Raw genomic sequence first — 11,556 nt, 5'->3', positions numbered from 1 at the left:
TTGAATAAATTCATCACCTGGAAGTCATTTATGGAATTCTATCAGATTCTTCTCAGTATTTACCTTTTAGCATGTCATCACACTGTAAAGTTCAACTTACAATTGAAGGGTGGGTAAAAACTCCTTAAATACAATTAAATGGATTTTGAAATATGAAAATTGCTTTTGCAGCATTTTTATTGAGTTCTGAAAAGAAATTGCTGGAACTAGTTTTAAAGAGGAAAGTATATCTACTGCAAATTCATGTGAAAATGGGAGATTGCAATTTTTCTTTGAAGTTTTGATAGCACAGGAAATATATTAAAGTTGCTTGATGTTGTGATTCAAACATTAGTGAATGAATCGACTATACCCTGTACAAGTTTTATATATAAGCACTGGTTTGCCTACAGCAAAAGGCTAATTTCCAGTCATTTAGTCTTCTATAATAGTGGCTGAGGGCAGTTCTCCTTCAAAAAGATTTCAGTCTCAAAAACTTACAATTTTTTTTCTCCTCGTTTTGACCTGATGGGAATACACTGGTAATTAAAAAAAAAAAAACCCTATCATGACAGTTCTCAGGGCACTCAAAATTCTGTTATAATCACATCAACCACAATTTGGAGTACACAGAGCATAAATGTGAGCTAGGATAACTGCATCTGGTCTGTCTTGACTCCTCTCTGTCACTGTTGAGTGAGGGCAGCCATAGACAATACATAGTGAATGACCATAACTGTGGTCTAATAAAACTTTATTTAGGGACACTGAAATTTGAATTTCCTATAATTTTCATGTCACAAAATATTCTTCAAAAAATATTTTTTAGGGGTTCACAGACCCATACAAAAACAAACAGCAGGACTTGATTTGCTGACCTTTGTTATATAAAACCAACAGGAACACTAGATAGCTGATCAGAGAACTGGCCCTGGAGTCAGGAGGATCTGAGTTCATATGTGACTTTAGACACTTGGCTGTTAAGGGCTGTGTAACACTAGGTTACTTCACCCTGATTGCCTCCCCGTAAGAAAAAAAGTATCTAAAGGAAATTTCATGCAATTTTCTATAACATTTTATGTTTCAAAACAATAATGTGCAAGTGACAGAAAATGACAGAATCTCAAAACATTTATGATGGGAAAAGTTCATCAAATTAACTTTACATTTTAATTGTAACTTTTAAGGGGCAATTAGCATTGGTTTCCTAGAGCAAAGTTCTTAGCACTTAAGCAAACAAGCCAGTCATTTGAAATGATCTTTTGATTTTGTTTTTTGTTTTAAGCATCTTAAAATTACTAAGATGATACATTTAGAATTAGAAGGGACCTTAGAAGTCAAGTTCAGGCGGAGCCAAGATGGTGACAAGAACAGATCATGTCTTAGGTGCTCTCTCATAAATCTTTGAAACTGAGGACTTTAACTAAATTTTCAAGAGACAGAGCCCACAGAGAGACCCAGTGAGGCAGTTTGACTACTCAAAGTAACCTGGAAAAGAGCAGAAAGGCTCTGCTCCCCGTGGTTTCCCCAGAGTGAAAAAACTTCAGCCTCCAGGAGGCAGCCCCAGGCACTGCATTCCAGATCCAGGAAACATAAGCAGGTGGAGCCGGTAAGCAGGAGCCCCCAGGGCATGAGCCCATTGAACCTAGGGAGGGGAGTGAAGAGAGAGATTGCTGAACTCTGTCCTCTGCCCCTGGAACTCATTCAGATCCTGATCAGTCTAAGCCACGTGGCAGAGGGGGGTGCATAAGGCACACTCACGGACCAGGAGGGAGGACAAAGCCTCACACACTGAGACCCTTGTGGGAGTGTCCCAAAAGCTCAGGAAGCACCCCAAAACCAGGTTCAGGCTGGGAAAATGAGCAGAGAAAAAAGAACACCATTGAGAAATATTTTGCATATGACTCCAAGAAGGATCAAAATACTCAGTCTGAAGATGAGGAAGCACAAGCTCCTGCATCTAAAGACTCCAAGAAAAAACAGAAATTGGGATTAGGCTATGACAGAGCTCAAAAAAGACTTTGAAAATCAAGTGAGTTAGAAGAAAAACAGGGAAAAGAAATGAGAGAGATGCAGGAAAAACATGAAAATGAAGTCAGCAGCCTAGTCAAGGAAATCCAAAAAAATGCTGAAGGAAATAGCATGCTAAAAACCAGCTTAGGTCAAATGGATAAAACAGTTCAAAAAGTTATGGAGGAGAAGAATGCTTTAAAAAGCAAAATTGGCCAGATGGAAAAAGAGATAAGAAAACTCTCTGAGGAAAACAAATCCTTCAGACAAAGAATAGAACTCAGGAGTTTGATGAATTTACGAGGAACCAGGCTTCATTACTTCAAAACCAAAAAATGAAAAATTAGAAGAAAATGTGAAACATCTCTTTGAAAAAAGCAACTGATATGGAAAACAGACTTCAGAAAGATAATTTAAAAATTATTGGAATACCTGAAAGTCATGATCAGGAAAAGAGCCTTGACATCATTTTCAAAGAATTACTACAGGAAAATTGCCCTGATATCCTAGAAGCAGAGGGCAAAATAGAAATGGAGAGAATCCACCAATCCCCCCAAGAAAGAGACCCCCAAAAAACCAACCCCTAGGAATATTATAGCCAAGCTCCAGAACTCCCAAGTCAAAGAGCTCCAGGGCTGGGGCTCCATCCATTGCGCCACCTGGCCATACCTACAATTACTATTATTTTTTTTAATTTTAATTTTTTCTCTCCCCTTTACTTTATTGCTCAAGTGACTATATTTTTAGGGGGAGGGGGTATTTTGTTTACTCTTAAACAAGAATATTTAATTAATATATAAAAAACATTATTTGTACAAAATGAGAATATTAAATATTAAAAAAAGTCAAGTTCAACCAGTTTCTAAATGAGGAACCCGAAAACCAGGGAACCTGAATTCTTGGTTTATCTGAAGCCATGAAGCTAGTAAGCATCTGAGGGGGAATTTGAAGCCAGGTTTTCCTGACTCCACAGTACAATCCTTGATCCATTCTATAGGTTGTAACATCTTTCCAAAGAATATCATCCTTCTGCTCATTAGCTTTTCATGACTTCCAACTGCTTACCAACTTTACCAAGTAAACTAACTTTCAGATTCCAAATGATGGGAAATTAATTTTGGTTTTAACCTAAATGAATAACTATATGGACAATAGGCATTAATTTTTAAATGTTAATAAAGGGATTATCTTTAATAATGCACTTTTACAAACATAGGCTGCAACTTTGTTCCTTAACAACTTTACACTATTATCCTTTTCCTGGCTCTACTCTCCAGACTGTCAAGTGATGCCCATTTTCCTCTGACTCTGGACTTTCTTTTTACCCCCATGCTCTCCTCCCATTATTTTCCCCAAAAATATTCATTTTGAGAAATGGCCCAGACCAGTATCTGTAATCTTGTCTGGACTTTACCCCCTATACCCTGGAGGTTCATCTTTCATTCTTTTTTTAATTAGAGGGAAAACTGTCCTTTTACTTACTTTTGTATCGCTGAGCTTAGCAGTGACTGACATATAATTGCTTGACTGTTGACTGACCTTCAACCTTTGACCTGTATGCTTGTCAAAATCCTTATTCTTCAGTCATCCATGTCACCTACTCCATGATATATATATATATATATATATATATATATATATATATATATATATATATATATATATATATTTAGGATTTTGCAAGGCAGATGGGGTTAAGTGGCTTGCCCAAGGCCACACAGCTAGGTAATTATTGTCTGAGGCTGGATTTGAACCCAGGTACTCCTGACTCCAAGGTCAGTGCTTTATCCATCACACCACCTAGCCACCCCTATATTTCTTAATGCCTTAAATTGCAAAGTATTTTATGTCTTTTTTTTGTTGAATTCATATGCCACCATGTATTTTGTTTCTACCCTGTAAATAACTTGAGGCCAAGGACTGTCTTTATCCCTCTTATATTGCCTTCACAAGGTTTTCCATTTCATAGGAAAGTCAGTATTTGTTTAATTCAATTAAAATGTTAACATAGTACCAAGTATCATAGATTCAGAGGTGAAAAGCAACTTAAAAGATATAATTTCATCTGCTCATTTAAAAAAATTATATATTTAAATTTGTTTTATTTCATATTATATTTTTGTTCTGAGAAATCATAAACCCCACTCCCTCCCCAAGAAGATGAGAAACCTCAAGAAAAGTGAGAGAACTTGAACAAAAATATTTATAGTAGCCCTGTTTGTGGTGGCAAAAAATTGGAAATTAAGTGAATGTCCTTCAATTGAGGAATGGCTTAACAAACTGTGGTATGTGTTATGTCATGGAACACATTGTTCTGTTAGAAACCAGGAGGGATGGGAATTCAGGGAAGCCTGGAAAGATCTGCATAAACTGATGCGGAGTGAGATGATAGATAGACAGATAGATAAGATAGATCCAGAAAAACACTGTACACCCTCACCCTAACAGCAACATGGGGGTGATGATCAACCTTGATGGACTTCCTCGTTCCATCAGTGCAACAATCAGGGAGAATTTGGGGCTGTCTGCAATGGAGAATACCATCTGTATCCAGAGAAAGAATTATGGACTTTGAACAGAGACCAGACTATTATGGTCAAATTAGAAAAAAAAATTACGTAATTTCACTCATACTTTATTTTTCCTCCTTAAGGATATGATTTCTCTGTCATTACATTCAACTGAGACCAATGTAAAACATGGAACCAATGTAAAGACTAATAAAATGCCTTCTGTGGGGGGGTGGGGGAGGGAGGGAAGCAAGAATGGGGCAAAAATTGTAAAACTCAAAAAAAATAAAATCTTTCTTAAAAAAAAATAGTGAGGGAAAAAAAATGTACTTCAGTCTATGTTCAGATTCCAATGGCTCTGTCTCTGGGGTGAATTGCCTTCTTTATCATAAGGCCACCAGAGAAGTTGCTTCAGTATTTTTCTCACTGTTGCTATTACTAGTTTTATTTTCCTCCACTCTATTCCTCCCACTTTCATTTATTCTATTCTCTCTCCTTTCACCCTGTCCCTGTTCAAGATCATATTGTGTCTGAGTACCCACTCCCACAATCTTCCCTCTCTTCTATCACCTATTCCCCCCCCCCATGCCATCCCATTCTTATTTTTCTTTAGGGTAAATTAGATTTCTATGCCCTATTAAAAATGTGTATGTTATTTCCTCTTTTGGGTCATTTCTGATGAGAACGAAGGCTCACTCATTCCCCCTTACCTTCCCCCAATCTGCTCAACTGAAAAAGCTTTTTCTTGACAGATTTGAAATATCTTGGCTCCTTCTTCCTCTTTTCTCTTCCTCCCAGTACTTTCCTTTATCACCCACTGACTCCATCTTTTTTACTATACTATACCATTATATTCTGCTCCTTCCTGTGCCCTGTCTATATATGCTCCTTCTAACAGCTCTTATAAATAAGAAAGTTCATGAGTTAGCAATATCTTTTTCCCATGCAGGAATACAAACATAAGTTCCTCATAGTTAGTCCTTCTCTTCCACTGCCTCTATGGTTCACCAGAGTCCTGTACTTGAGGATCAAACTTTCTGTTCAGCTCTGGTTGTTTCATTAGGAAAGTTTAAAAGTCCCCAGTTTCACTGAAAGTCCATCTTTTCCCTGAAAGAGGATATCCAGTTTTACTGGTAGTTGATTTTCAGTTGTAAACCAAAATCTTTGGACTTCTGGAATATCACATTCCAATCCCTACAAGCCCTAATGTAGATGCCGCCAGATCCTGTGTAATACTGACTATGGAGCCTCAGAAGTTGAATTGTTTGTTTCTGAAAGCTTTTAGTATTTTCTCCGACTTTAGAGTTTTGGAATCTGGCTATATTATTCCTGGAAGTTTTTCTTTGGGATCTCTTTCAGGAGGGTGACTGGTGAATTGTCTCGATTTCTGTTTTACCCTCTGCTTCTAGGATCTCAGGGCAATCTTGCTGTATTATTTCTTGAAAAATGTAGCCCAGGCTCTTTTACTGACTGTGACTTTCAGATAGCCCAATAATTTTAAAATTATTTCTTCTGGATCTGTTTTCAAGGTCGCTTGTTCTTTTCAATGAGTTATTTCAACATTTTCTTCTAATTTTTGGCTTTTTTTTTTGAAGAGTTTTAATTTCTTCCTGATTTCTTGCAAAGTCATCAGCTTCCTTTAGTCCCATTCTGCATCTGGAGTTATTTTCCTCAGAGAGTTTTTTTAAATCTTTTCCAGCTGGCCAATTCTGCTTTGTAAGGCATTTGTCTCCTCATTTGCCTTTTGTTTTGCTTTTTTTCCATTTGGCCTGAACTGGTTTTTAACATATTTTTTTGAGTATTTTTTTTCTTTCACCAAGCTGCTGATTTGGTTTTCATGATTTTTCTATATCACACTCATTTCTCCCAATTTTTCCTCCACTTCCCTTAATTGCTTTTCGAAGTCTTTTTTTAAGCTCAGCCATAGTCTGAACCTATTTTCTATTTCTCTTGGAGGTTTTGGATATGGAAGCTTTAATTTTGTCATCATCTGAGTATGTGTTTTAATCTTCAATGGGACCAAAAGTAATTTTCTAAGATTCTTCTTTTTCTGTTGTTTGCTCATTTCCTCAGCCCAAGAGTAATTTACAGCACTTCCAAGACTTTGGGGGTTTTTGGGGGGATCTTCACTCCTCCAATGTCTTATGCTCTCTTGCCTGTGCTTTGAGGAGGCTCTCTACTATCTTAGTATGGAAGGCCAAACTGCAACCTGGACCTGAGTGTGGGTAAACATCAGAGTCCTGCCCTAGGGAGAGCAGAGAGATTTCTGTAGTTTCCCTTACCCCCTTACTGTCTTTTCTCAAAATGGGTATCTAGAGAGGTAAAGTAACCAACTCATATGTATTAAAGGTAGAAATGGCAGATCCTCATTTCCAATTCAATACTTCTGACTGCAAATCTGGTGCTTCTGCCTTTGTCTCATGCTGCCTCCACTAGTATTGCCTGATGATGATGTTTGTCCTTCATTCTCAAAGAAGACTACGACATTAGGGAGGTGATACCATGACCAGTACGTGAAGTCGACTTGAGTGAAGAGGTGCTGTGCTAAGTCACTAGCCTCACTTTCTTCTCCAGTCACCTGGGTTCTGCTGTCAGATATGACTCCAAGGCCAATGCTCTATCCACTGCGTCATATAGTTGCCCTTCAGTATTGCCTACAGGAAAAGTCAAAAGTACTCAATGACTGATTAATTTTACTTAAATATTATGTATATATATGTACACACACACACACACACACACACACACACACACACACACACACCAGAAAAGGATTTTCTGATAAAAGCATATAATAGAATTGAGGAAGTTAAAAAAAAACTGTCAGAATATAGACTTCACCAATATTATAAAGTAAATTCCATCTAAATAATGTTAGAAAAGACTTTTTGTCTCTGAGATTGGAAAGATATGATCTATTTTTCTAAATCAAGTTTTTTTTTTAAATAGAATCTCAAAACTTATAAGAACCACAAGGTCATCTAAATTAGAATTCTCCCAACTGTACTGACATGTCCATCTCATTTCTACTTGAAAATCTCTAGTGAAGGGAAGTTTACCACCTCCAATGTATATCAATGTTCAAAAGCTTTTACATTTATATGTGTGCAGACATATTAAAAAAATCGAAAGTTCTTTGTAAGTTGCCTGTCATTATTAAATTAACAAAATTTTAAATATTTAAATATCTTAACCTTTAAAAGATCTAACACTACAGAATCAAATTTGAGTTTATAATACCTAATTCAGCTGAGAAAAAGGGAATAAAAATTACTAGAAAATGAAGATCTTATATTTGGAGTATAACTAAAAAGCATTAAACTAATTTGTGTATCACATATTTATATATAATTTTATCAACTAAATAAAATACTTAGATGTAAGCTATGATATTTCAGAAACCAAAGTCAATTATTATGGAAAAAAACCCCTAAAACTTTGAATAACAGTCCCAGCACAGTCACTTCCATCAAATCATAGGGAAAAGATGAGATTTAAATTAGCTTTTTTTCCCCCTTCTTGAGATTACTTATTATTTAGATCTAACACACTGGAAAAACTTAATCATGTAACTTTATATTTAACCATGTAAAATTAACTTATAATCATCAGATAAAAATCTCAAATATTGAAATAATTTCATGATAAACTTGACTATTTTCATTACCACCATCTGAAATAAAGTTCTAAAAGCCACAATAACACTAAAAATAGCAACCTGCAACTTTCCTTACATTTCTGAAATAAATGAGAAATAACTAACAAACTAGTAGATTTTATAAAATCTAACTATAATATGTATCTAAAGGCTGCATTATTGATCATTTTTCAGACTTTTTCTTGAGCTCAAATTATGGTTGTATGATATATGACCTGTATAGTTAAGTAGTCATTGTTTAGAAATGATCTTTCAACCTAATGAGTTAATGATTAGTTTATTTCTTTTCTTTGTACAATATATTGTATCCCATTGGCATGAAAGGCTTATCAGCAGTTAAAGTCAAAAGTATATCTTTTAGGAAATTAGCCAATGGACAAAACAGAAACCCTCAAATGGGGCATCATTTAAATTTGATATTTGATAAAGTTAACATCATCCATCTTTGTTCACAAAATGATGCCTTAGATCCCTATTATATTCTAATTCAGGTTTTTTAACATGTCTATGAAAAAAGATGCTTTAAATTAAAATGGAAAAATACCCTAAAAAGAGTCCCTGAGTACTAAAATAGTTTAAAAGAGAATGTGATTTAAAAGCAAAAAAGTAAAAATGACTCCACTACCTGGACATTTACACAGTAATAAGATGTTCTGATATAAGTCTTGTAATACTCTTGAGTAATGACAGTTTTTTTTTCTTTAGCAAATCTAGCTAGGTAGATGTGTTACCATTAATACATACCCATCCCTTTGCAACTTAATGGAATGACAAAGACAAGAATCATGAAGGTCGGCAAGAAAGGATGGCGTGGGATCTATATCACTAAAAGGTATATCGTAAATGTGAGATCAGAGATACATTTGACTGTTAGTGCCTTAAAACTCTTTAACACTTAAATTCAAAATTAAGTTTTTACAAAGTTAAAATAAATTGTTTCATCCAAATCTGAGTAATTTTAAGATGCTTAAAACAAAATCAAAAGATCATTTCAAATGACTGGCTTGTTTGCTAAAGTGCTAAGAACTTTGCTCTAGGAAACCAATGCTAATTGCCCCTTAAAAGTTACAATTAAAATGTAAAGTTAATTTGATGAGCTTTTCCCATCACAAATGTTTTGAGATTCTGTCATTTTCTGTCACTTGCACATTATTGTTTTGAAATGTAAAATGTTATAGTATAGAAAATTACATGAAATTTCCTTTAGATCCTTTTTTTTTTTTAGGTTTCCTTTGCAAGGCAAATGGGGTTAAGTGGCTTGCCCAAGACCACACAGCTAGGTAATTATAAAGTGTCTGAGACCAGATTTGAACCCAGGTACTCCTAACTCCAGAGCCGGTATCCATTGTGCCACCTAGCTGCCTCCTTTAGATACTTTTAAAAAACTTAAGATAGTGTTATAATAAGAACACGCCTGTTCTTTACATGCTAACAAGTGAGAAATTGGGTATGCTTTAATATTATAATCAAATAATTCCAACCTAATATCTGTTGTTTATGCTTATACTCTCCAAAGCACAGTAAAACTAATGGAAGTCTGGCTACAAATAACTAATAACAATTTAACATCTACTTTTAGGTAAAGGATTATAAGAAAAGGATTACAGAAAATTTAACTGGAAGTGTTTCATTATAAAAATTTTATCTAGTGGGACAAATTTTTATTTTTAACAGATGCATGTGTATATATATATACATATATATATATGTATATATGTATGTATATACCCACATGCACGCACGCACACATATTCTCTCTAAAAACAAAATATGATACTTCTTACTACAAATTTATTCTCTCCGGTTGTAATAATAGCATATAAGCACCACAGATAATGCTGTAAACAAAATTTTAACAAGTAAACTAAGGGCAAATATCCATTTCCCTTTATTACAATATTTAATAAATCATGATTTAAGAGTTCTATATACTACAATTTCATTTTCATAATTAAAAATTCGGGCATATTTATACAAACAAGAAAACATTACATGTATTTAAAAAAAGCAGATTAGCTGGGTCTAAGACTTTTAGAATACAAAGTGAGCACATGAAACCTATAAAATGTTACTGTATGCAATGTATAAAAAAATCCAATAACCTCTTATTTTAAAGCTTGGTTGAATAGATTAAATCACTAGTAAGAATTAAGGATGGTAGTTTTGCTGGCTTGTAAGTACTCCTGTAAACAGTCTGAAAGAAGCAAAAAATTAGAAATGCTTTAACCAATAACTTACCCCTTTCCTTCCCTTCTAAACCAGTTTAAAAGTAGTTAATATTGGCTCTTTTAAATAGATTTGATTCTAGGATAAAACAAATTAGGACAATGGAAAATCATTGTAATCAATATATTATATACAAATATACTAAGAAAAAAACCAAATATACTAAAAGAAAAAAATACTGTATTCCAAATGTGAATTGGGTTTCAAGTTTTGTGAAAAAGTAATAATTACTACTCAGTTTTACTGTAGTGTTGTTGCTATCAAAATGACCAATAATTTGGTAGCAATGTAACAGAAAAGAAATCCAGGGAGAGAAAAAAAATCAGAGGGTTTAAAAATATATTTACAGATTTATGCATCTTAAAAAACTTAATATTGAGAATGCTTTTTCCTGTTCTTATTGCATAGGGAAAAAGTTTCATTTGGCACACTGGACTGAATTTTGAAAAATAAAATAAACTTACAGCATTTGGCATTCCAAGTATATATTTAGTTGAGACAGTTGTGGGATAGGGGAATGGAAAAAAATGTGTATGAGGAAAAAAGAGTGAGAAGAGAGAAGATCAAAGGTGCTGGCTGGTGCCTTCAACCATTCAACGTCTCTGGAATACTTTCTCTGTAACAACATATACAAATTATTCATCCAATAATTAAACTGCTAGAACATCTTAATTGTTTTTATTGTGCTCTAATTTACAGTACCCAGCAAGGAAACCCTGACTATGAAGGCAAGGATGCCTTAAACAGCAAAAGTATTCTATTCACATTGTATGTTTTTATTCAAATTTGCTTTCTGCTTCAATTTCAAGTTTAGTGCACAAATAGTTTTGAGAATCTATAAGATCTCATAAAATCAGGCCGAATTTCAGCAGTTTAAACCAGCTGCTTCTTGAAAATAATGGTTTTCCTTCTTGGCAGGTAAACATAGTCTCTTCAGTTTCACACAAGTATTTCTTTAGACTGTAGTATCTCCAAAGTCCTTGTTCCAACGGATGTATGCTTCTAGGGTCTGAGGGCTCACGCTGCGCTTTATCTTTTTCAAGGACTCGGTGAAATCAGATAATCGAATGTTTCTCATCTGTATTTCAAAGAGTAATAACACAACATTTTTGTAAATATCAAATTATCTAACGTTTCTTCAGCAAACATATCCATGACTAACCATAAATAGTA

The 11,556-nt window shown here is 34.5% G+C and overlaps 1 protein-coding gene across 2 annotated transcripts in view; it reads right to left on the bottom strand.

Moving 5' to 3' along the window:
- Nucleotides 1–7,795: 7,795 nt before the first annotated feature.
- SPAST (spastin) overlaps nucleotides 7,796–11,556 on the bottom strand; it is a 90,811-nt gene continuing 87,050 nt past the window's right edge. The window contains exon 16 of one of the 2 annotated variants that reach the window (XM_074209673.1): nucleotides 7,796–11,461. In XM_074209673.1, the coding sequence (XP_074065774.1) occupies nucleotides 11,339–11,461 (123 nt within the window). In that variant the 3' untranslated portion in view covers nucleotides 7,796–11,338. The remainder of the gene's footprint in view (nucleotides 11,462–11,556) is intronic. The other variant, XM_074209672.1, reaches the window with a different exon arrangement.

The sequence above is a fragment of the Macrotis lagotis genome, chromosome 1 (genome assembly GCF_037893015.1).
Source record: "Macrotis lagotis isolate mMagLag1 chromosome 1, bilby.v1.9.chrom.fasta, whole genome shotgun sequence".
In the NCBI taxonomy this organism is placed as follows: Eukaryota; Metazoa; Chordata; class Mammalia; order Peramelemorphia; family Peramelidae; genus Macrotis; species Macrotis lagotis.
The sequence above is the reverse complement of the archived record's forward strand: the minus strand, read 5'-3'. Positions and strand labels throughout refer to the sequence as shown.